The 26,886-nt window shown below is 39.0% G+C and overlaps 1 protein-coding gene across 1 annotated transcript in view; it reads right to left on the bottom strand.

Annotated features, from left to right (window-relative positions):
* Positions 1 to 26,599, bottom strand: part of TXLNB (taxilin beta) — a 39,130-nt gene extending 12,531 nt beyond the window's left edge. The window contains exons 1-6 of the mRNA XM_028121425.2: positions 26,161 to 26,599; positions 17,930 to 18,021; positions 13,101 to 13,271; positions 5,460 to 5,654; positions 3,515 to 3,634; positions 2,224 to 2,298 (exon numbers count right to left, since the gene is read on the bottom strand). Of these exons, the coding sequence (XP_027977226.1) occupies positions 2,224 to 2,298; positions 3,515 to 3,634; positions 5,460 to 5,654; positions 13,101 to 13,271; positions 17,930 to 18,021; positions 26,161 to 26,590 (1,083 nt within the window). The 5' untranslated portion in view covers positions 26,591 to 26,599. The remainder of the gene's footprint in view (positions 1 to 2,223; positions 2,299 to 3,514; positions 3,635 to 5,459; positions 5,655 to 13,100; positions 13,272 to 17,929; positions 18,022 to 26,160) is intronic.
* Positions 26,600 to 26,886: the final 287 nt, after the last annotated feature.

The following is a 26,886-nucleotide window of genomic DNA, read 5'->3' as shown; positions in this document are numbered from 1 at the left end:
GAATTTAATTGGGTAGGGATTTTTGATTCTCTTATTGATTAGTGTATCTCCTACACCTAGAACCTTGCCTAGCACTAAGTGGGTGCTCAATAAATATTGGTTGAATTAATTATGCTTCCTATGGGCCAGGCATGGAGCTAAGTGCTTTGCATGCGTAACCTGAAAACAAACTGCATATATTACATATTCATTAACTCATTTTCCTTTTATAAGTTTAACAAAACACGTGAATAATTGCCACGCATAGCTGCTGAGGGAGAACTGATATATAGTCAAAAACTACTATATTTTAGATCGTAGCTGCCGCCTTGTATGCTGTTATGTTTTGGAAATACTGAAAAGTGATGAACCTCCCAGAGGTCAGAGAACTCCAGCTCGGGATCACTGATGCATTTTACGGACAAAGAAATGTAGGTGTAGGGAGGTTCAGATGGATTGCACAGGGTCAGACAAATTCTGAGCAGAAGAGCCAGGACTCTGACCTTGGTCCCTGGACTCAGTCCAGTATTGAGGGATGAACGAGGAACATGGGCAAATCTAAAATTCCTGGTAGATGCTTTTTCGAATTTGAGGGGGTATTGGTGGGATATTGGATCACACCTTTATGTTTTATTCCACAGGTCTTTAAAGGCCTAGATTCTGATGCCAGCTGAAGACATGGCTCTCTAGCCCAGAGTCTAAGGTATTAACCTACCCTTCTCAAGTTCATTATCACCACTTAGTATAAAGGAGTAGACATTGCTCGTCACAAACGATGTGAACAATGAATAGCTTCAAATATTGTCTATTGTACCCCTCAAGGCTCTGTGCTGCGAATGGGGCAGAGATGGGGCCAGGAGCCCTGCCCTGATTCTCTGGACTGTCTCCAAGACTGTGAGGTCACACCTCCTCTCCTCCTGCCCACCCCTGGTTAGAGAGCGACCACTGCCTACCACCTACCCCACAACCATGATGTGGTGGCTCTGTGATGACCTAGAGGATGATCTTGAGTTGTAACTCTAGCGTTTAGTCTTTTAACTCTGGATCCTTTAGTTTTATTAATAGTAAGAAACATTATACTTCAAACTCCTATGTAATGAGTATTTAAAAATGATTTCGATGGGTTATTTTATATTACTGAGGGGAAACAATTATCACTGCATTCGGTTCACACATTGGAAAAGTCTGCTTCAGGAAGTTTAGATATGGAAATGTTATCTGTATTTTTGTCCGCAGTGATAATGATTTGTGATTTTAAGTTTCTTATTTTTCTTATCTGTCTCTTTAAAAATGAACAAGTATTCATTGAACTTGTTCATTCATGTAGTGAACAAGTTTTTTGGTTTTGTTTTTTATTCTGAGTAAGCATATAGCAGTCCGCACATAAACATTTACTAGTGAATTACCCAAATCTGAAATTACCGCTGCCCAGCTTGGAAGGCTTGTGATTTCCTCACGTTCTGTGAGTTTATTTGCTCTCTGTGACTTACAGTCCCTGTAGCACTGGGACTCCCAGCATGGGAGCTAGCGCCCCTCTACAGCTCAGCCCTGGGATGCCTCACCCGGAACACCACAGGGAACGTTTGCCGGAAGGGGCAGAGCCCCAAGGGCATGGGAAAGGTGGATACAGTCATCTGTTGCCTGAGGCTTTATTCTTGAGTCTGAAATATGGATTCTTGCAGTCTCCACAGAACACACACATGACAACACAAAGCCAAATCAAAATTGTTCCCTCCTTGTCCGCTGTTTCTGGTCATTAACCGCCGACAAGGCTGCCCTCTGACAGCATGAAAACTTTGGCGCTGGCTTTATTTTTCCAATTTCCTTATGTTATAAATAATATCAGACAAGCAAGGATATTCTAGATGGTGCATCTGATCAGTTCACATTTTATTCTTACTTTAGTAGGGTAATGGGGAGGAGAGAGAGAGGATGTTTTATGAAAGATCGGCAGGAACCTGGACACCAGCTCATTCTGACTGGCTATTCAGGGCCCTCACTGGTATGTCAGCAAACCTTCTGACTGGATGTTGTTGTTGTGGAACATTTATTTTTCTTAGATATAATATTGTGCTTTTCTTTTTACTTTAAAATAATAAATATGCAGTTAGTGTTCATTTCTAACTCCTATACCCCTGGCCCCACCACAAGTAAGGCCTGGTGCAGAGGAGCTTTGGTTCGAAATATGGAAACAGCGAGGAGAGCACACCCCATGCATTGTTGCCCCCCCAACTCCAACTTCACCTGAGCCTGCAGGACTGTCTCTTGTTCCTTCAGCACTTTGGCCTGAAGTTTCCACTCTGCTGCCTGGTTCAGCAACTGTGAGGAGAGAGAATGCATGGAAAGACTGTCAAATTGCCCTTTACATCACCATGTGACAATAATTTGTGTGTAAAACCTAATGACTTGCTAACTAACCCTCTTAAGTAATTTTTTGGGAACTTCACAAAGTATCTAGGAAGGCTAAGAAAACAGCTGAACAGTTGGATTCGTCACTAAAAATTTGTGGTTCTAATTGATAAAAAAGAGAAAAAATAATCTGCAACTCAAGCATGAATCACATAAAATTTAACCTCCCACCAAATTCTGGAACCTTCTCTAGCAGTCCTGCTTAACCATCATTCAGCGTCTGCTTGAACATCTCCAGAACACCCCCACCTGGATCATTGTTGTGAGCAGCTGTTCCTTTATAGTAAACTCAAAGTTATTCTCCTAGACCACAGTTCTCCACCATCGCATGCATCAGAATCTGCTAGGGAGCATGTTAAAATGCAGATCCCTCTCAAAGAATGTAAACTAGGAAGTATAGAGTGTGATTAAAGTCTATAGTGAGAGCAAAACTCCAAGGCAGTTTGGATGTTGGTGTTCCATGGATTACATTTTGAGAAACACTGGGTTAGAAATTTGACCTATTAGTCCCCCAGACTGCTGCAGTAGCATCCTTGTCCCTCTTCAGTTCATTCCACCTAGGAGCCAAATTCATCTGTTACAGATGCCAGGCAGATCATGTCACTTCCTTAGCTAAAACTACCTGGACTTTCTCAGTATCTTTAGGATAAAATCCAACCTACTTTCCAAGCCTACAAAGCTACGCAATTTGGCTCCTGGTCACCCCGTCTAGAGTAGCCCCCTCCTTCTGCCCTGTTTCAGTTCCTCCTTATTTTCTTAATAGTACTGATTATTATCTGAAAATTTCCTTCTTTGTTTGCTTGCTTATTGCCTGTCTTTTCTTAGTTAGATTCTAGTCTCTGTGCTGGGACATGGCCTTCTTGGTCTTGCTCACTGCTATCCCCCAGCACCTAGGATGCTGCTTAGCATAAGATAGGTGTTTGAAAAAGGTCTGTTGAATGGATGTGTGACTATTTTATGTCAAAAACCATGTAGGTATAGTGCCTTCTATGGGCTGGCCAATGTGGTTCTCTAGGGAAGCTCAGGCTCCCTCTATCAGTTTCGTGTTCTGTGATTCTGATCAAAAGCAACTTTCTCAGAGGTTCTCTGACCCCCAGGCAGACCAGACAAGCACACTGATAAGTACATATTCCTTCTCGCGTTTGTGTCGCTCCTCGGCTTCCTTCATCATTTCTTGGGCCTGTTCCAGTTTTGCATCTACCAGCTTCTGCTGCAGTTCTCTGTGTTTAAATATTTTGTCCAGATGCTAAGGGAAAATAAATGGCACATATCAAGCTTGACTTATTATTGGTGCTGAGAAATGTAAGATAAAAAAGTAATATCGACACACATGTTCTCCAGGTTTTGAGATTTAAAGAAAAGGGAGGCGGGGAGAATAAATGCATTGGCATCACTTATGACTTTGTATAAAAGTCATAAATTGGTGAAGTCCCCTGCATTTGGCACTATACAAAGTAGTGGCTGCAAAAGGTAGAGGTGTCAGAGTTCAGTAATGTTAGCTCCAGAAACTCCCAACTTTGTTGTCTAAACTTAGTAACTACTAGATATGATGCTACTTATTATGCTAGATGGCAGACTGATGTATATGACAAGGGCTACAGCACCATCACTCAGTATTTTGGTGATTTCTATGAATCTAAAACTGCTTTTAATCATATTCATACAATTTATCATAGTGAATTCTCTTCCACGTTCTTGTCTCAAGGGTTGTGACGCAGCTCTGGGGGACCACCCTGTGGCCCAGGGTCTGGGACTGAGTGGGGAGCCCCCCCACTTCAACTCTGTTGCTCTGGTGGGCAAAACAAGGGCCAGGGTCACTGATGAATTGATATGCAAATGTGCTCCTGCCTCCTCTACATCTTTTGACCTCTCAACTAGCTTAGTGAAGAGAAGCTTTGAATACTACTTCAGCGTAGAGAATTTCTTGGTCATTAGGAGGCCCCATCAGCAAGAGGACCTATGGGATTCTAGCCTTGGGGCTTATCTAGAATCAATCTCAAGAATGTACAACTGGTCTACCAGGCCATTCTTATCTGGTCTCTCTCTGAAGAATATGGACTTTTTTTTTTTTTTTTTTTAAAGCTTCTTCCCTTTTGCTTTTGCCTGAACCTCCACTCTGGACTAGAATTGATCTTGGTGACAAGATAAAATGGTACCATGGCATTTTGGCTTACTGTGAGGGGTGTCTTGATTTACCTAACTGCTGCTTCTGTGTGCTATTGGCTCAGTTTTTCTCTTGATAAAATCTTAGCATGTTGCCAACAGAGCCACTCTGATTATGTTCTGTGACATTTAAGGCAGACATTTAAAATTTGGGTGGGATGGGGTAAATTATGATATATAAAAACCCTGAGAGGGCTTTTGGAGTCTTAAAAATATATTAAATATTAAGATATAATTTTGGAATTTTAAAAGATCCTCATAGTCTCCCTAATGTAAAATATTAAAAGCAAAACTCTTTTGGCTTTTGTGACTATGGGTAAGTGATTTAATCTTAGCCTCTGCTTCCCACCCATATAATGTGGATATGGTATTATCTAATGCATAAGATTGTTGAAACAAGGAAATGACATATTGTATGTAAAGTACAGTACTCAGCGCCTTTCCTGGCATAAACTCAGCACTGAATAAATAATACCATTAATATTATAATTATTATATTATTAATACTATTATTGGTTTGCGGGGCATATAGAACACAGATGGTTCATTTAGTTGACATGATGATCCTTAAGAGGGGGTCTATGAGCTATTTCCTAGCGCTGTAGAAAGTGTTTTTAAAAAGCTGAGAAATACTATTTTCAAGGATAACTGTGCTCACGGCCTACTACTTCCTATTTATTGCCTTTGCTTTGCAATGATTCCAGTTTCAAAGAAATCCCATATGGCTTTTAGCCATGTCTTTTGCAATACCACCTGTTTTTATTTTGGCTAGTAAAAGAAATCCAATCCTAAATATTAATCAGTTGAGAGGGCTGGCCATAACTTTCTTATTAACCAAGTCTCCCACCTTCACAGCCCAGATCTGGATCTATATATAGTGCCCCTAAGTTGTTTGATGTGGTTCTCACCTCCTCTCTGAGCTCATACTGATCAATGATGCTTTTCAGTTTCTCTGCAAGCTCTGTGTTTTCCTGACACAGCTTCATATTTCGCTCACTCTGCTGTTCAATTTGGGCCTGGATATCTGTCAGAGTGGTCTGGAAATGACTTGTGATATCCTTCCTTTTCTCTTCTTCCTCTCGTGCCCGCTGAAGGGTTTCCTCCTGTGTATAAAAAGCAAAGTCTCTTTTAGGCTGGTTTATGTGCATCCAGGTTTATAGAACTCAGGGTTAGGTCAATGAAAGGAGATCAGTGTGCAGGGTTAAGTAGGATATTTTTTCTCTCAGTTCTCTGGAGCTAACCTTGCTCAGCCCCAAAATAAATGTATGAGCAAACGTTTCAGTTGTAAATACACAGTTACTCAGAGCAGGTGCAATGAGGGCCTTGCAATTGATAGTTAGTGATGAATAGGCTTGTTTTAAAGATGATGGGTCGTCATCTTTAAAATGCACTGAGTGCATACACTACCACTTTCTAACAAACACGCAGTAACAGGGTTTTGATTTCTTGGCTGTGGCCTGGAAAAAATGCCACTCAGCTTTACTGATGGATGAGACAGATCCTGTGTTTCCTTGGTTTGGTACAGAAAGAAGAATAATAGATCTTATATTCCTCTATTAAAAAACACACATACACACAAAACTATGGCATGTTAACCACGTAATTGTATTACCCAAGTTTAGTAAATATAAGTGATCACAATATAAACTTTTTCTTAGTAAGAAAAACTTTCATCAACAAGCTTGAAAAGGAAACAAAGATAGCTATAGATCAATTATAGCAATTCAAGAATGTAAAAAGAAATCTTAGAAAATTTGCTGTACATTTTATTTCTGAAAGAACAATCAGCCCACATGTCACATAGGGTAATTGAAATGTTCAATATAAAGTTTGAATCTGAAAGCAATTTTAAGTCCCAAATTTTCTTTAACTCTGAAATGAAACATCTAATTTCTCCCTCTTCCACTTTGTTAACATTCAAGAATGGAAATTAACTTTTATATCATTTCTGTTCTCTTTTCTCCTAAATCAAAGCACTCCCTTCATTGCTAACAACCAACAATGTGCCCAAATTTCCCCCATAACTATATTGAGAATTATTTGCTTTGTGATGATTCCTCTCATTCTTTTAGAATCAAAGGGTTTAATCTTGCTGTATCATAGCAAAGATAGAGACACTGCTGAAAAATGATATAGGCATTTTAGGATGCCTTTCAGTTGTGATTAATTATTATTATGAAAGCTTGCTTCATGCTTGGCAAGTAAAATTATATTGCATTTAGTTGCCTCCTGTGATCAAATTATGTAACAGGATTTTTAAAAAGAAATAATGATTTAAATAGAAGTAATTGTGCAAATCCTTATTATGATAGTAGAATATTGTGATCAAAATAAAAACTGGTGCTAAGAATTATGCTCTGAAAATACATTAATTTATCATTAGGTATCCTCTTTCCTCTACAATATTAACATATTCTCCTACTCCAATAAAACTCCTGCTATCTGAATCATAATTAAGTCATAAAACCATTTCTTAGGGGTATTGTAGGAAATAGCCACACTTCCTAATCTGAAGACATTAACTGAGATGTTATTTCCCTGATCTTTGTATGCTAACACTCACTATATATCTTTCACTAAGCATGATTATAACCATCTGTAAGAGTCACTGAATATACATATGATAGTGATTGTCTCCTTGCTGCTTCAGCTTAGCTTAGAAGTCAACAGGTTCCTAGCTGTAGAACTATGGACCATGATCTGAATGCCATTTGCATTTATAACTATTCCATCCATGAATGAATGAGTAAATGAAAGAACCATCCCAGGATAGTCAGCAGGTTTGAGCTTGTCACTGGCAACGGGCTACAGAAAGAAGGTGTGGGTGTCAGGACGGTTTAAACACAGGTCAAACCATCATAGTGCTGAATCCTGGCCCACAAAGTAGCATTTTGCATTTCACAGTACACTGTTTCTCAGTGAGAGAAAAAGACATCTAGCAAAGTCTTATATAACATTTGATTCTATTGGTAAAGAATTTGGAATCATTTGGATGATGTCAGAGAAAAAAATTTCCTTATCAAGCACGTTATTCAAAATGGAAATTAATAATGCAAATAAGATTGAAGGGCAAAGTCTGAAATAACTAAGAAAATGGGCTGTGCAAGCAGCACTGTGCATCTTAGAACTGGTGCTGTGCCTGGCCCATGATTCATAAATATTCAGTAAATGTTTATTCAGTGAATCAATAAATTATTAATTTACATACAGACATTAGTAACGTGGACTAGGTGAGTCTTATAGTCCTTTCCATGTTAAAATTTGGTGGTATTCTGATAACAAATCTTATTCATTTACTAAAGTCATATTCCCTGAAACACTTACCCATCTCTTACTGGCAAGTTCTTTTTCAGTATAGTTTGAAGTTTCACATTTATTGCTTCAAATATATGGGTATTTCGTTGAAATAAACCCATGTCTTAGAACTTCGCTGGTCTTTTTCTAAATTATCTTAAATTGTGAGGTTTTGTGGGATTTTTTTTTTTTGACTCACTGAAGAATCAATTTTATTTTATTTTTTTTAAAGATTTTATTTATTTATTTGACAGAGAGAGACACAGCGAGAGAAGAAACACAAGCAGAGGGAGTGGGAGAGGGAGAAGCAGGCCTCCTGCTGAGCAGGGAGCCCGATGTGGGGCTCGATCCCAGGACCCTGGGATCATGACCTGGGCCGAAGGCAGATGCTTAACCAACTGAGCCACCCAGGTGCCCCCACTGAAGAATCAATTTTAATAAAGAATAGTAATAGTTAAGGGTTTTTTTTGGTGGAAGAGCCTGGCATGCATCCTTTTTCTGCATCTTCCCAGGCTCCTAGCACATGGATTTTAGATGCGGATATACTTAGGTTGTTTTACTAGTATGGCCAAGGAAGCTCATACTACTTTGACCCTTCTATGGATAATAAGTATAAGGTGTGGACAAAATGCAAGAAACAACTACTTAAAAACACTGGAGAACTGGAGATAGAATCAAGCAAATTCTAGAGGGAAGTTGACACCTGTAAAAAGGGAATGGTATACTGTAAGTTTCTCTCTCTCTCTCTCTTTTTCTAGCTTTTAGCTTGAATGCAGACTGAAATTATCAGCTGCATGGGATGGATAAAACTCTCATAAAAAACCTACCTACCACTTTTCTGGTGTGAAGAATGAAGAGTTCTGGGCAGCTATAGCTCCTGGAAGATGAGGGGAGATTCCCAAAAAAGAGAGAGAGAGAGAGAGAGAAAGAGCCCTAAATTCTGTGGATAAATTCTGCCCAAATCTTTGGCTGACCCTGAACCAGACAAGTGCAGTGTAGACTCAAAGCAGCCTAACTGAGAAAAAAGAAATGAACTGAGTTTGAGCTGCTGCCCAAGAGAAGGGATTTGCAATTTGACTCTAATCAAGTTAAATGCCTTCTTAAAAAGAATGACAACAACAACATTCACAAGGAGTATAGTAGAATCCATATGCTCCACAACACAACAGCTGCAACATCCAGGATACAGTCTACAGTGACTTGATATATGAAGAATTAAGAAAATGTGACCCATTCTCATAAGGAAAGATAATCAGAGGAGGCCTATTCCATATTGACCCAGATGTGGAATTAGCAAATGAGAATTTAAAATAGGTATTATAGGTATGCTTAATGATTATAAAGGAAAGTATTATCTTAATGAATGAAAAGATAGGAAATCTCAAGAGAGAAAAAAAAATCTCTAAGAAAGAACCAAATGGAAATTCTGGAGTTAAAGTAACAAAATATGAAATTTACAGATCCCTGGGTGGACTTAGAGCAGAATGGAGATGACAGAGAAACGAATCAGTGAATGTGAAGCTAAACCAGTATACATGATCTAATCTGAAGATAGAAGAAAAAAGATTGGTGAAGAACATATGAGAGACCGAAGGACCTATGGGACAATAGCAAAAGGTTGTCTGGGTGGCTCAGTCGGTTAAGTCCCCAGGGTCCTGGGATCAAGCCCTGAGCTTAGGGCTTCCTGCTAAGTGGGGAGTCTGCTTCTCCCTCTGCCCCTCCCCCCTGCTTGTTCTCTCTCTGAATAAATAAATGAATAAATAAAATCTTAAAAAAAAATGTCTAACACACATGAAGTTAGAATCTTAGAAGGAAAGGAGAGAATGAGACATAAAAAATACTTGAAGAAAAATGGTTGAAACTTTACCAAAATTGGTGAAAGACATAAATTACAGATACAAGAAACTCAGCCAATCCCAAATAGGATAAGTATGAAGAAAACTGCAGCTAAATATAAAGAAGTCAAAATTCTGAAAACCAAAGAGCATAGAAAAACCTTGAAAATAGCGAGTTAAATGGCATATTGCATACTGGGGGACAACAATTCAAATTATTGTTGATTTTCATCAGAAATTGTGGTGGTTAGAGTACAGAATGCAGAACCTATAAAAGGCTGAGAGAGAGAAAGAAAAAAAAAAAAAAACCCTTGCCAACCCAGAATTTTATATCCAATGACTATAGCCTTCAAAAATAAAAGCAAAATAAAGACATTTTAATGATTAAAAAAAAGAAATAAGAGAATTAATTGCCAGCAGACTAGTATAAGAAATACTAAATGGAGTTCTTCAAGCTGAAGGGAATGACACCAGACAAAAAGCTGAAGCTTCAGGAGGAATAAAAAGTGTCAGAAATGGTAAATATCTGGGTAAATAAAGAAGACAGTTTTTACCTTTAATTTTTAAAGAAATGTATAGGATCATTTAAAGTAAAAATTATAACATTGCCTCATGGGCTTTATAAATATATGTAAATGTGGTACATATAACAATTATAGTTTGAACCGGGGGGTCAGTAAATGGACCTATTTAGGTTGCAGTGTTTCTACACATTACATAAAGTGAGACAGTATTAACTCCAGGTAGACTGGAAAGTTAAGAATGTTTAGGTAATCACAGAGCAACCACTGAAAATACAAAGAAGTATAACCAAGAGATAAATTAGAATGGAATTTTTTAAATATTCAAATAATCCAAAGGAAAGTGGGAAAAGAACAGAAGACCAGAAAACAGAGATGGCAAATAGTGAATAAATAAGAAAATAGTAGAAGCATATCCAACCACATTGATAATTACACTGTATGTTAATGGACTAGTACTCTAACAGACAGATATCATAAGAATGAAAATGAGTAAGATCTAACTATATACTGTCTATAAGAGGCTCACTTTAAATATAAAGGCCAGGTTTGGAAATAAGGATAGAAAGAGATATGCCATGCAAACAATAAGAATAAGAAAACTGGAGGGGTTTTATTGATATCAGATAATGTAGACATCAAGATAAAGATTATTACCAAAGGACATTTCATAGTGATAAAACAATTTATCAAGAAGACATAACAATCACGAATGTGTATACCTGTCAAATTAATACTTCAAAATACACGAAGCAAACATCTACATAATTAAGAGAAGTAGACTGTTCCCCAATTATACTAGATTTTAAATTATACTAGGAGATTTCCTCAACAAGTGATAGAACAACCAAACAGAAATTCAGTAAAAACCTAAATGATCTAGGGCTAATTGTTGCTTATGCAAAATTACACCTAACGTTTGTAGAACACACCTTCTTTCCAAGTGTGTATAGCATGTTTGTCAAGACAGACCATGTATGATGGGCTATAAAAATTAAGCAACACTTCTAAATAATCCATGGGTCAAAGAAAAACTGAGGAGGAACCCGGAAAAATATTTAGAATTTGAAGCCTGATTTTGATACTTAATATATGCATGACCTTGGACAACTGATTTGGATTGCTGAGTTTCAGTTTATTCAGCACTAAAATGGAGCTATTAACCCTTGCAAGGTTGTTGTGAAGATTAAATAACATGTTATTTAGCGCAAGTCCTGGCACAATAATTATACTTAACTTCATTGTCCATAACTGGAGGCCATTAGTGAGGCTGTGTGTCTATACTGATAGGGTCTCCTGCCACTTCCATCATTCTGTCTTTGGATGCTATCCAAAGAGCACAAGCTACATCATCCCATTCTTTATTTTATTTATTTCTTTATTTATTTTAGGGGGGGAGGGGCGGGGGGGGAGAGAGAATCTTTTTTTTCCTCAAAGACTTTATGTATTTATTTGACAGAGAGAGACACAGTGAGAGAGGGAACACAAGCAGGCGGAGTGGGAGAGGGAGAAGCAGGCTTCCTGCAGAGCAGGGAGCCTGATGCGGGGCTCACTTCCAGGACCCTGGGATCATGACCTGAGCCGAAGGCAGATGCTTAACGACTGAGCCACTCAGGCGCCCCGAGAGAGAGAATCTTAAGTAGGCTCCATGCCCAGCCCGCAGCCCCACATGGGGCTGGATCTCATGACCCTGAGATCACCACCTGAGCCAAAATCAAGAGTTAACCGACTGAGCCACCCAGGCGCTCCATCCCATTCTTTAAACATCTTTGTTGATAGTCTTTCCACTATATCGGATTTAATTTTTATCTCCTTACAATATAACACTACTTATGGAAACACACGGTGCTGTTTACTTGAATATGTATCTTGAGTTGAGAATACTGCTCCCATCCCCAGGCCCCCATTTAACTGGCATTTCTGATTGTCACTAGTGCAATGATTGAAGACATGCCAGAAGCCCTTCTCCTACAACTTGTGATCTGAGAGTTATAGTTCATCCTGCTGGCCTTCCATTTCCCAGATATCTGAAACCAGTCTGGAATATGAAGAGCCATGATTCTCTTCCAGCCTTCTGCCCAAGTCTGTTGTGCAAACTCAGCAGTGATCTTAATCTCTCTGCTTCTTAAAGGATCTCCTTTTAAACATATGTAATAATAACTATCTCACAGAAATATTGGTGTCTAATTAATTATTGTTTGTCAAAAGCTTTAAGTTCTTCAGCTGGAAAGGGGATTGTGGACGCCTGCAGTATTCTCTTGGAGAGCCCTGCATCTTGCTTCATTGATGGAGATAGTGTCTGTGTGTAACCAAATTAGGCATACTGCTATAGGCTTATGCTGTAATTAATGAAACCCATGCAAACTGAATGGAGAGATCAGTCTATTATTTTTAGATTGAATAATTAAGTCTGAAGAGCTTCAGTGTTTTTTCAAGTAGCTTCTTTTTCAGCTGACTATTGACATTTTGGCTCTCACTCTTGCTGTCTAATGTCAGTTAGTTTTGTGTCCGTTTTTCTCGTGTCCTGCAGATTTCATTATAATACAAAAACTGTTGAATTTTTACAAATTCGTATTTTAAAGAGTAGAACTGAGTCTTATCTTGAAAAAGAAAACAAACTTGAGGTAATAAAAAAGCAAGGGGGATGGCACACATTTTATTGGGAGCCTGCTCTGTGTCAGGTACTACGGAGCACTCTACACATATGACCTCATTTAATTTTTCCCTGGCCACATGGTGAAGTTGGTGTAATCCCCATTTTAGGGATGAGGAAACAGGCTTGGGGAGTTAAAATAATTTATTGAAGGTCAGAAACTCATGCTCTTTCCATGAGTGGCAGAAGCCTGTGTCTATGCAGCATGCCAGAAAGTGTGTTATTCAGAGTGGTGGTGATACATACCTTCAGTGTCTTGTTGTGTCTCTGCAACTCTCGGCATAGACTCTCCAGTTTGCTTCGAGCGAGGATAGCTCTGCTGTGTTCACTTTGTAACTGGTCCTTTTCTTTTTGGATTTGTACCTGTTTCTTTTGTAAGAGCTTTAACTTCTTTTGCTCTGTGCGATGTTCGTCCAGCTAGACACGAGAGGTGCAAACGTAAAAGAAAATGGCAGGAATTGCTTTTGAGTTGCTAGAAAAGCATCACAAGAGGAAATACCTAAAGATCACTCTGTGGTTGTTGGAAACATTTTTTGCTATTGTCACCGCCCCACTGCAATCAAATAAACTTCACAAATGGGACTTTGCAATACTTGTAGATATGGCTTTTAGAGCCTATCATTTATAGGTTTTTCCTTATCATTATAACGATCCCTTCTTACTCTGATCTTCTTTTTGGTGGTCTAGAAATCATTTTCTTTCTCTTGAATCTCTCTAGTGATACCAGTCAATAGAGAAGGGCATGTCTTGGAATCTGTAGGCCGTCAGAATTCATGATAATGCCTTGCACTGGTGCAATGGTCAATGGTGTGTCTGCTTGGTGTATATTTTGTGCTCACAATTCTTTCTCAAAACAATCTCATAGCAACTATTCTTTTAAAATTAGGAAAGCATAAAACAACCTCCTGGTAAATGGAAGATGAAGTTTGTGGTTTGTGAAACAGGGAGAGAAGAGAGAAAGGACCTCTTGACTACCATTGGTGATTTTCCGCCAGAGCTTCAGAGGTAGCTGCTGCACAATTCAGCAGTGTGAATGGCAAGTGTCCGTAACATGCCCTGCCCTCCGACCACCCCCAGCCTCCATGCTTATGGCCAATGAATCATTAAGAGAGAGTACATTTGGATTTTGAATGATCTATTATCTTTTTCTGAAATTTAGATATTGTTATTATTGTTATTGCCATTATGATTTAGACTTTATCTTTTGAAGATTAAATCATATGTCAGGGTTTCTCAACCTTAGCACTTAGAATATTAGGCCACATAATTTCTTGCTGTGGGGGGGCTATCTTGGGCATCATAGGCTGTTTAGCCTACCTACTAGATGTAGGTCCCTGAACTACTGGATGCTAGGATCACCTCCCACAATCGTAACATCCATAATATCTCCAGACATACATCGACTATTGGCCCTGATGAGGGAGCATTGCCCCATGTGGATCTACCTGAGTGCCAGGAGGAAGATACTCTACATGTGTTTCATAAGTTGGAAGTTGCTTGCTTATCAACAACGTAATGTTCTAGTTTTACTGCAAAGTCATATACGTTTGACATTTAGCTAGGTCTGTCTTGCTTTGCTCTAAATAAAAACCCTTAACTTTCTGACAATTTTTTTAAGAACATGGCTAATTTTACTCAAATAGTTCAGGCTTGTGAATACATACATGGTTTCTTAATGAATGAAAACAACATATTGCAACTGAGTCAACTTCAGTCAGATACTTCCTGGCTTAGTGATTTAATGATGCACTTAGACACCATAACACTTCTATACTATTGTGACAGGCATATTGGATTTTTATCTGCTCTTTTTCTTGCTCTCCCTTTTTATTATTAAGTTAAAAAAGTAAAATTAATGACAATTACTAAATCAGAATAGTATTAGTGATTTGTTGTAACTACATTAAAACTGAGGAAACTTAGAAAAACTACTTCTTCCAGGTCATGTGGTATCTTTATTAATAAATGTATCCTTATTTGTTAATGAAAACAATAGTAGGTAATATTACAGGATTCAGAATCTGCAAGGGTGAGTTAGCTAGAGTGGCAGTTTGATTCACATCTTTGAATTTGATGATTTATTCTATGTTAATACTTACACATCGGACACCTTCTATATTAATGTCCAAATCAGTGAGCAATGGAATAGGTTTTAGTCCCCAGGTAAAAGACTGAAATTATTCATAATTTTTCCTTTCTGAAAAAGAAATGTAATGGGTTTTTGGCCAATTTTCTCGTATTCATTTTTCCTAGAATGATCTTTTGGGTTTTGAAGTTTATTATAGGACATGATATAAATGCCAAAGTGTAGTAAGTAAGGCTTAATTAAGTTGAGTAGGCTCTCTGGAAAGATAACCTCTGTTGGGTGACTCCTGACTGGGAGGGTGAGTAGGTGGAGGGAGTTCCTAGGGTGAATAGCTGTGGCCCAGGAAGAAAATCTCAGGCAGACAGGAGAAGTGATGCTTCTCTGGTTTGCTGCTGTGGGCTGCAGCACCCCACATGGCTTTCCGGACGAGGCTGGAATGCTGCCCAGTCCAGCCAAGTATGGAGCATGGCACTAGAAACGAAATATGAATGGCGTTGGTAGAAGGAGGTAAATTGAAGGGGCAAAGGGAAAACGATGTGGAAAATACCAAAGAGAACAAGGATGGACATGTCGGTGAGAATGGGGGCCTTACTTTTGGGAAAAATATTTTTGAAACCTAACTTATTTTATGGCGTTGAAATTGCTCATGGACAGTTAATAGCTAATGTTAAGCAAGCTGCGATAAAAACAAGTTGATATACTGATACTCGCTTTATAAATTTCTACCATTCTTTTGGAAAGTGCTATGACCATTTAAAAAACCCCTATACAAACAAAAGGCATTCATACCGTTTGATTCAGTAATCCCAATTCTGGATTAGGATCATAGATCATAAAATGAAGGAGAAGGAACAGATCTAAGGCATGACGATGTTCAGTGCAGCAGTATTTGGTAAAGCAAACAGTGGACGGAATCTAATGTCCCCAAATTAGAGGCCCAGGAGATAATGGCCACTTCCTGGAAAATGACATAACTATTACAAAATATAATTATAAAGACTAAACTACATGGGCAAATGTCTGTTGTATGAGCCAACAGAACTGGATACCAAATTATATATGTACCTTATGAAAGTAATTGTTATAAAAAGTATCTCTGCATATATAGCAGCACTGGGAATGAAGACGGATAAATCAAAGTTTGTGTTTTAGGTTATGGGATTAGAGATATGTTTGCTTGTGTCTGCAGCATTTCTCATATCATCGTGATGTGGGGTTTATGTGATTAAAGAACAATTAAAAAGTGTTGGCAGAGTTAAACAACCAGCCAGTGACTCAGGGTTTCAGAGTTCCTCCGGGTCTATTGCAGGACAGTTCAGCCCAAGAAGATGCGGCAATGTGACAGGAAGAAAGGGACGAATGGGGACCATGGGACGACGAGAGTTAGAAAAAGAAAGAAAACAAGTCACCTGTTAAACTCCATCAGTAGGGATAAGATGAGGGGTTTGTGCACCTGTGCTCATTCAGTTTTGGAGGCCCTCTTTTAAAAACAAAACACACAAAAAAACCCAAAATTAAGAAAAGAGAATTGCATGCAGGGCCTCAGAGGGGCCCATGCCAGTGAGAGGCTCTGACTGAAACTTCGTTAGTGGCAACGTAATTCTGCCTTCAACCTGCCGCCTGGAGGAAGCATTTTGCTGTGTGAACTTAGCGTCATACTCCTGTCACTGCTTGTCCAAAAGAAATAAGTGAATGAAAACATATTTTTTTAAAGAAAGCAAGCAGAGGGACGCCTGGGTGGCTTAGTTTGCCTTCGGCTCAGGTCATGATCCCAGGGTCTCCTGGGATCGAGTCCTGCATCCGGCTCCCTGCTCAGCCTGCTTCTCCCTCTGTATGCTGCTTCCCCTGCTTGTGCTCTCTCTCTCTCTCTGACAAATAAATAAATAAATAAAGTCTGGAAAAAAAAAAAAGGAAGAAGATGGGACGGAGAAGCACGTTGGCTAGCCTCACGTCAGAGGGTGTCACATCCCAGCGGTGGGTCACACACCCCGGGGAGTAGTGGCCCAGACCTCAGATGGCAGTCCTGTAGCAGAGAGACTGGCCTCACTGAACCCTCCTCTTTTTCCCAACTGACCCATTGTGGGAGTACTGGCGGGGAGGCAGTGCCCTTCACGATTCTGTGATGTCTCTGAGTGGCTTCTCTGCCTCCCAGTGGCCTTATCCAGAGGGATCCTGTCTGGAGAGGACCTAGAACTAGGCACAAAGCAATCCACATCAAACACTGCCACAGGGGATGGGGGGGAGAAGAATGTAGACCAAAGAGAACAAAGGAATGGTTGAATGAATGACTGACTGAATGAATGAACAAATAGAGTTTTCAAGACCAAATGAGAAGGTGTCACAAGCTGAGGGTAGGATAAACTCATCCAACTTGCCTTCCTGAGGGGACCCCTCAAAACACCTAGGCATAAGAACTGAATGAAAGGGGCGCCTGGGTGGCTCAGTTGGTTAAGCAACTGCCTTCGGCTCAGGTCATGATCCTGGAGTCCCGGGATCGAGTCCCACGTTGGGCTCCCTGCTCAGTGGGGAGTCTGCTTCTCCCTCTGACCCTCTTCCCTCTCGTGTTCTCTGTCTCTCATTCTCTCTCTCTCAAATAAATAAATAAAATCCTTAAAAAAAAAAAAGAACTGAATGAAAGTTTGCCTTTAAGTCGATTATATTTCTGTTTTATTACAAACCCAAAAAGAACTTTAAAATATCCACAATTTTCAGTGATCTCTAATTCTCTCTTCCATTCCCCAAATTATACATATAACTGAAGGCAGAATAGACTCCAACTCTATCCTCTTTCTTTGTTGTGCTGTTTTTCCTCAGTTTTTCTGTTTCTTTTTCCTTTAAAAAAATTTCTGCTTTCATGTATTCTCGCTTTGGCTTGTGTGAAGTAACCAGCTATGGTCTCTAATGAGGTACCTGAAAAACGAATGGCCTTTTCTCAGCTCTAACCAGAGCCTGAATCTTTCTGACACAAAGAGCTAATCAGAGATCTTACCAATTCGGCATACTTCTTGAATAAAAAATCAAGTTTTTCTTCAGGTGTTTGCAACTTGTTCAGATTTTGCATTAGCACGTTGGCTTCTTTGCCTTCAAAAAACAAAACAAAACAAAAAAACCATAAAGACATTTAGAAAAATGTTTTAAATCTTTTGAAAATAGTCAAAAGAATAAAAAATACTGACTTTATATGTCACCCACTTCCCCGCATTGATTAATTTAAAAAAAAAGGAGAGCAGCCAATCAAAACTTCTGACGCCCACCAAACTGCCAACATTGACGCATGCGGTTCTAGAATTCCAGCCCAAAGCACAGGAATTTGACAGTTTAGTCTGCCATTTTTGGGTTTTGGTTTTGTTCTTTTAGTACCTTTTTTCTCTTTTGGGGGGGGGAACCAACTGTCTTGTTTCTGTGCATGAATGCATTCCGTGAAGTTTGGGTGGGAATGTTCTGCTCATATTTCCTACCTAGCAGAGAATAAAATCAACATAGAAGGAAAACCAAGCCAAGACACAGAGGGCCTTCCCACAGGCCTTTTTGTATCTCTGTGACAGTGGGTTCAGCCTTCCTGGCCCTTCCTTCTTCCCGCCCAGGCCTTAATCTTTGTTGGCAGGCTCCTTTTCTGACCCCACTTGGAGTTTATTTTACATTTTTAATACTCATCTGTTCATGATTATTTGATAGTGAATCTCAGATTCTTCTCTTTCCTCATTTTCTTCCTTTTGTCTTCTTTAGCTCAGCCTCCCTGTTTGCCTTTCTGTGGGCCTGGAAATCTTGTTTTCAAGTAGCCATTGGGCTGAGTGTTGGTGGGGAGGAGAGGGACCCTGGGGCCTGCATGTACCACTGATGGTATCTTTTCAAAGAGTCTGATCAAGGTGGAACAGAGTGACGGCCCCTCTGTCTAATTAGAATAGGAAGGTCAAGCCACACAGTAGAGGCCACGTTTCCTGATGTAAATCTACATAAGAATATTAACAACTTTGACAACCTTTCCCCAAGAACAGGCATTTCCCTTTTGCTAGAATATTTGCTTTTATCCTGGGGAGGCAGATAAATCATGGAATTAGGCTTACCATATGAAGTATATGACATGGGACATGCTTATACTAAAAAAAATTTTGCATTGTTTACTGAAGTTCAAATTCCCCTTGGCATCCTATATTTTTATTTGCTAAATCTGGTAACTCTAATGACATCAAAGAATTTTAGGTCTAGAAGGATTTTAAAGAGCATCCAGACAACTGATTAATTTTATAGATTAAAAAACTAAGGCCCAGTGAAGGCCAAAGTTACATAATTAGTACTGGCAGAGCCAAGGCTTGAATCCAAGGTTTGTCTACTTGCTCTAAATCACTTCATTCCCATGTGGAATTTGGATGCCAGGAAACCCAGAGAAATAAAAGGAAATTTTTTCTTAAAAAACATGACCTCATTCCTAACAGCCGGTTTTGTCCATCTTTGCCCAGTGAGTCAATTCAGATTAGAGACATGGCCTACGACGGGGAGAAGGTGGGTGTGAGAGGTGCCCACCAGCTCTCCAATTATGGCCTGTGGCTTATTGTGCTGCCCCACCTCTCCTGTGCCTGTGCTCAGAGTTATTTCTCGATTAACAGGGAAGGATGTGACATCCCTTCACCCTTGCCTTCAGTCTGGGAAAGGGTCCCACATGATGACTGTCGTCCTGAGTGAGTGTCGTCTATTAGAAGAAAGAGATTGTTGTGGATCAGATTTGGCCCAGGACCCAGATCATGTTTGGTCCATGGCAAGTTCTCAGTAAATGTCGGTAATGGTGGAACAAAGCAAAGCCAACCTGTGCCCACTAGTAGCATGTGAATTAAATGAACACTGTCCTGAAGACAACTCTGTGATTGACTAGAGGACAGACAGGTCTTACTCTCACCTGTGCCTCTTGAGTATATGCTTAGGATACCTCTTAGTAGGAGTACGGTCACATAAAACCATTATGTGTCTCATTTGGGGGACATAGAAACATTTGAGTGAGTCCAGTGGGTCTCTTTTTCTCTCCACATGAAGTACCTTCTTTCCTTTTTATTTTCTTTAACTGTGAGAAGAGGGTTTTGTTTTGTTCTGTTTTGTTTGGGGCACACTCACTGAGGTATCTTTCTGCTCTCATGTCCTGTTATTTTGTGTAGAAGGTCAACATTCAGAAGCATCAATTTATCCTTCAAAAATTATTTTGCCCTTCAACAACAACAACACAAAAACCCAGGAAACCGGAGATAAGCATGTACAGAATGAATAAATTTGTGACATCAGGGAGCTTAATTTTTAAACTTCCATTGGTTTGCTGGACTAGAATGCTGTGTGGGATTATGGAGGAGAAGAGGAATAGACAGAGATTGCTCATCTTCTAATAAAGGCTGTAATTACAGTTCTACAGAAATGGGGTCATTTGGTGATAGTGCAAACACAAGAGACAAACTGACTTTTTTCAGGGACATTTTCCTGGGAGGGAATGACCTGCCTTTTCCCCGATGTGTCATTCCAAAGCAGTGTGATTGTGAGATTAGTCATAAAGAAAGCAAGGGACAGACCTGAAGTCCCCATTAAAGCTGGAGAAGGCAGGTGAAGGGCATATGGCCATCCGTCCACAAAATAGTCAGTTAGTAGTAAGTCTACAAGGAGGTAGGACCACCTGAGCAACAAGAGCAGCCATGTCGCACATGGCTATGGCCAATGACACAGTTGTAGACTGAGGGAGTATTGTAATACAAAGGAATGATTTTTACATCAAAGAAACTAAAACATTAAATTGAGATAATGAAATCAGCTCTATAAATGAGGACTGGGATTTTTCTTAAACTTTTAGCATAGTGATAACTGTTTATACTAAGTTTATGCGGATTTGATGAGTGTCTAAAACCTGGCTTTTTCTCTTCCAAAATTATCTTCTAGAAATTTGGGGCTAAAATTTGGTCTTGGACACACAAGTGTGCCTCTCTTTCCCCTTCCTGATTTCCATGTGTTATGGCAGAAGCTTAAAGCTGGAAAAGATCGTGAATGTTCTGTTTCAAATGTTAGACCCAGATTCATATTTCAATGTTAATTTTGTTTTCTAACACAATTTAAAAATAGTGACTATGATACAAATAATTCCTGAGTATCTATAGGTATCTTTTGAGAGAAATAAGATTTGTGTATGTTGATAAAAAAGGACAGTGTAGTTAAATTCACACTGGACTAAGGATAAGGACTAGACCCTGGGTTCTAGAACAGACTGTGTCCCTGACTTATTGAGTGACCTGTTTTGTAGAGTCTTCAACTCTCTGGGCCTAAATTTCCCTGTCTATAAAATTATTAAGTTGACTGAATGGGTTCTGAGTTTAGCATTTAGGATTTGTTGATTCCATGACTGGAATAATTTTAACCATTTTTAGCTTGATTTAGACAACAACAAAATTAACAATGTTTGGGTGGTATATTTGTCTTCCCAATATGTTTGGGGGGAAAAAACCAGACTTTTAAAATTTATCAAGAGTCTCTTATGCCTCATTGTCACCTCTCATAGTCTGGTTTTTGTTTGTTTTGCTTAGTTTTAATGGCTTATCCGTTTTGAAAATACTGCTTACTCTGTATTGTTTTTATTTGGCCAACATTTTATATCTTTTGTGTTTTAGTCACCTTGTTATATGTACTTGGAACTTTGGCCTCTCACTCAGTTCGGGAGAGGACCTGGACTTCTTATTAGGTCAGTTGATGATATGTTTGAACTATTAGCAATTTCTTGGCTATAACTATACAGAAAACTTTCTTAAAAGAAAAAAAACCTTCAAGAGTCTAATGATGAGGAGATTATTCCAGGGGAAAAAAAATAAAGCAAAACCTTAGTGAAAAAGAAAAATACCAGGAAGAACGGTAGGAAATGAATACATCTATTCTTAATTCTGATCAGAAGAGAGTGCTAATCATTTTGTTCAAGTTATAGTTTTCTCTCCCATTTGACCTATTTTTAAACCTCTCCCTCTGTTTAGGATGTGGCCTAAAATCTAGCTTCCCTGTGACTCTGCTCATGAACCTTGCAGTCTCTGTTGATTCCTCTTTTCCCTGAATTCTTCTGGTCTCCTAACATCTCTTCCAAAAATTCAGCATTTGTATCCAGGCAACAGTTTATCCCCCTTTCACAGTGAAACTAGCAATGAAGCTAAAATGGAGAAACAAATCATCTGGGAAAGTGCCCATTCTAAGGAAGAGTAAGTAAATGGCTTTCTAAAAACATTTCAGAATCCACTGTTCTAGTCAAGGTCCTCCAAAGGTACAACTGAAAGTCACCTGTAACTAAAAACAAACCATTAACTGAGCTATGGTAAATGCTCCTTAACCAATACACCAGTTAGTTTGTATGTCTCTTCAATCCTGCAATATCAGTAACTTCAGTTCTGCCCCCTTGCTTTCTTTATGACTAATCTCACAATCACATCAACTAGTTGAGTAACCTCTTTTGTAGACTCTTAAACTCTCTAAGCTTCAATTTCCCTGTCTATAAAATTAGTGGGCTGACTAGACGTATTCTGAACTCAGACTGGACCTGTGGATCAGCTTTGTTTTCCTCCCAGGCTTATGCTTCAAACCTCTGATTTCCTACTCAATCAGTTATCAACCTGAATGTCAGAACGTATATTCTATTTTATCATTGTTCTGTGCTTATTACTATGTGGTGCTTGTGCAGCCCACGTACTGTTGGCAGAGGAGGGATTAATAAGACATTTGTGAGTCTGGAGGATGGGGTCGGGGAGGTAAGGGGGTTACTTTAGATGTTGACAGGATGTGTCAGGATCTGTCTAATGGGGAATCTGTTTTTGTTTCCTTCAATTCATATGCCAAGGGGAAAGTGACTCTATCAACTAAAGAGATTTAAAAATGTTCCTCCAACTGCTCTGGTGTATAGTATGTCAATGGTGGGAAGATATGCAGTCCCTAAGGGAAAAACAAGTCCTGGGTACTTGGGTTGTAGAGACATTTCCCAAATAATCAAAGGTGTTCTATGAAAGAAGGGTATCTTTGGTCCAGTAAGTCCAGGAAATGTTGTAAACTATGCCCATCTCTACTGAGATTTTCATTGCATATATTAAAGGTCAGAGAATTCTGGCAGTAAGGGAACTTTAACTTTGTCTGAAATCTCAAATATCCCAAAGTATATACTACGGAAAATTTTACGTTAGAGAGCCAGAACATTTCAGCATCTCAAAAATACCAATAAAGCAGATATTATCTGATAAACATGCAATAATGAAAGACTTGTCTTTGATCAAGTATCTAAGCAAAATCTAAGGATATATTTTCAGTTACTGGTCAAATGATTTACTAAAATTCTATAAAAGGTCCAAATAGATTCTAAAGAAGACCACAGCCAGGACTTCACTTTTTCTTCAAAAGGACGGAGGAAGAACTTTCTGAAACAACAGAACCATTGCTTCCACAATCTATCTGTATCAGAATTACCCTTGGTACTTTGGCTCCACTCCAATCCTCCCAATTCTGAATTTCTGTACTCAGGAACAGCATTTTTCATAAATTCTGTATTTGACTCTAATGCACAGTTAAGTTTGAAAACCACTGGTCTAGACAATAAACAGCTGAGTAGCCTGCTAAAGCTACTTGCAGACAGCTGAAATCATGTTTTAAATGGTGGTTACATATTTAGATTAGCCTAAAAATGTTTAAGTCTCATAATGTAGCTGAAACATTATAGTGCTTAGAAGAATATGCTGATGGTGTTTGGAGGACTGGCATGGAAGTGTCAGCATTCACATACATGTAGTTAGGGTGGACGCAAGTGGGTACCCGACTTCACAGTCATTGGTTCTGATCAAACATTCAGTTGAAATCTGGTAACTTGGACATAGTGGCAGAATTAGAGTTGTGGAATGTTTTCTTTCTCTACAATTATTTTGATTATTTGGTAATTAGATGGTTACTATAGATTTTGAAATAACTCATGGAAGACAGAGAAGAAACCAAAATTGGTCATCTTTAATTTTACCCCTAATTTTTTCATATCCTGATACAACACATGTACATTCCTCTGTATAGATAGTTGTAGAGTGATAAAGCAAAAGAACTCTCCGGGTTAGGAACACTTGAAATCATAACCCTCCATGATGAGATTATATACTGTCTTATGGGAAGTTTAACAATGACTAATACAAAGGGACATTTCTGAGATGTCTTGGATAGATAAGGAAAAACAGCTTTTGAACACAGAGCAACTTTATTCTCTTTCCCAAAGAACCAAAACACTTGAGTGATTCCAGTCTTGCACTTTGCAACTTGGTAGATATATTTAAAGTATTATTTGGGTTATTTTATTCTTTATGTTGGGTGAATCACGTGTCCTATTTAAATGTGTCTTTTAGCCCTTCTTAAAAGCATTGCCCACAATGAGTTTTAAGTACCATGGTGATATCCCATGCCAGCAGAGACATATTTTGGGATTTATAGATAGCTTGTTATTGGAATCTGAACACAGTTCTGACTCCAGTGCCCGTGATCTTTCACTTTGCCACACTATCTTCCAGAAATGAATAAGACATTATAGCTGTCCCTGATAAGATTCTCCACCTCCCTTGGGAGGCAAGTGTATAAACAAATGATTGATGCAGAAAATTTACTGGAGAGGTAAGGAAGGTGATGCTAACTCTAGCTGGGCATGTCTGGGAATGTACCATAGAGGAGGTGGTATTTGTACTGAGTGTCACAGTGAAATTCACCAAGGAAAGACAGGCAGAGGGGCTCTCCTATGTACAGTAACATGCTTTCACTAGTAGCTAAAAAATTAACTCTCTCATCCTTCTTTCACAGCCATTTTTGGTGTAGAATCCCTCATGGTCTCCTAACAATTTTCCCATGCCTGTTCTTAGCACTTATCCTATATAACAGTTAGATTACCTGTCTGCTTTTCTCTCCATATTTAGAGCTACTTAACCAAAGGGTCTTGCTGACTAATTTATCTTTGTGTACCTAGCCCAGTACCTCATAAAGTTGAGGCATTAATAAATATTTGCTGAATCAATAAACTAATGAGAGTAAAATTATTTTGTGCAATTTTTGACATTCTATAATTGATACTTTTTAAAGTTTTGTGAAATAAATATTTTATATAGTAAGAGAACATACTACTCAGTGATCTAATTAACAATCATTTTATATACAAACCATCTCTAGGGGCACCTGGGTGGCTCAGTCATTAAGCGTCTGCCTTAGGCTCAGGTCATGATCCCAGGGTCCTGAGATCAAGCCCCACATCGCTTCTCCCTCTCCCACTCTCCTTGCTTATGTTTCCTCTCTCTGTCTCTCTCTTTGTCAAATAAATAAAATCTTAAAAAAAAAACCCATCTCTATATTTATATTTTGCTTAAATCCAGATTCCACTAGCTTTGCTTTAAGTAATTTTCCTTTCATTTCCTTGTTCATTCATCCTTATAACAAATATTTATTGAGCACCTAGCATGTGTCATCCACTATCTTAGAGACTAGGCATCCAGTGATGTCTGAATACACACACAGTCCCTGTTCTTGATCTGAAAGAGCTAAAAGAAGACATGCATTAACCAAATAATCACAAAAAGTAAATGTACACTCTCAAAAGCTGCTAAATGCAAAGAAGGAAGGATAACACGGTACAATAGAAACAGAAAACAAGAAGACCTTATCTAGGGTTGGGCTACGAAAATGCCATTTGAATTGTAAGCTAAATTCAGCCCAACAGGGTGAACTTTAAGGATTTCTAGGTAGAGAAAATAGGATGTATGTGGGCTTTGTGGGGGATGGAGCATGCTATGTTCAAAAAACTGATAGAGAAGATCAGAATGATGAGCAATTAGGCAGTAGTAGTAGTGGTGGTGATGGGGATAGAGAGTTCAGGAGGGAGATACTGTGGGGTAGAGTGATGGGAGATAAAGCTAGAGAGACTGGTTTGGGTTAGACCATTAGGGCCTGAAATACCATGTTAAGAATTTTAGTCTTCGTCCTAAGAGCAGTGGGAAACCACTGGGGAGACAGGGTAAGTGAGTAACATGTTGAAAAGTTCACTTTCTCTCTTTTGAGGGGAAGCAGCTAAACACAAGTATAGCAAGGAAAGTGTAGGGAGACCCTGAGGGAAACTCTTACAGTAATCCAAAAATGAAATGTGGCTTTTAGTAAAGTTTGGAGGAAGTGCCCCGTTTTAGGAATCATCGAAGAAAAGTCATGCATTAGAATATAACTACTTGCCTAATCCTTTTAGGATTTTCTTTTCCAACTTTTGCTCTTTATTGCTGACAGACTCTTTGGCTGTGGTTGGCTCTCCAGAAGCCATGGGTTCTCTCTCTGTCTCTTCAGTGGCCTCATCACAGTCCCCATCCTCATTGTCGGGTGGTTCTATGTTCTCAGGCTGCTCCTTTGTCTTGGTGGGACCCTCTTTTTCAGTAGCAGACCCATAGGTATTAATGATGTCTTCTAATTGTCGATTCAACTCCTCAGAGATATCATGAGCTCCCTGTTCAGACTGCACACCTGACTTCCCCTCTGGTGCTTGAAGTGGGGTTGTGGAATCCTTATCATCTGGCTTCTCCAAGCCATTTTGATTGGGTAATGATGAACTGTCCCCTGGAGGTGTTGACTGGGGTTCTCCTGAGAGCTGTACAGAGTGATTCATCTCCATACTGGGAGTAGTATCTAATGAATGGTAAGCATAGTCAAGTTGTATATAGTTAACCCAGTTATATGTAAAATGTAAGGATATCCCCAAAAGGGCACCTACTAATTACAGTTTCTAACATAGAATGAAAGTACTTTCACAAACCATTGATATTTCAATTAATTAGGTAGAAACAGTGGGAAGCTATTTTTCCAAAGCGAGTCATAATATTAGCATATTTTTGGTTTTGGTCTTTAAATTCCAGTAGAAATTCCTATGATTGACATTAATGGAGTAATTCAAGATATTGTTTTTCATGT

Source organism: Eumetopias jubatus, unplaced genomic scaffold (genome assembly GCF_037043125.1).
Source record: "Eumetopias jubatus isolate StellerSeaLion01/CBP00866 unplaced genomic scaffold, mEumJub1_p1.0 scaffold_6, whole genome shotgun sequence".
NCBI classification, from domain to species: Eukaryota; Metazoa; Chordata; class Mammalia; order Carnivora; family Otariidae; genus Eumetopias; species Eumetopias jubatus.
This window is presented reverse-complemented; position numbering and strand designations above follow the sequence as displayed.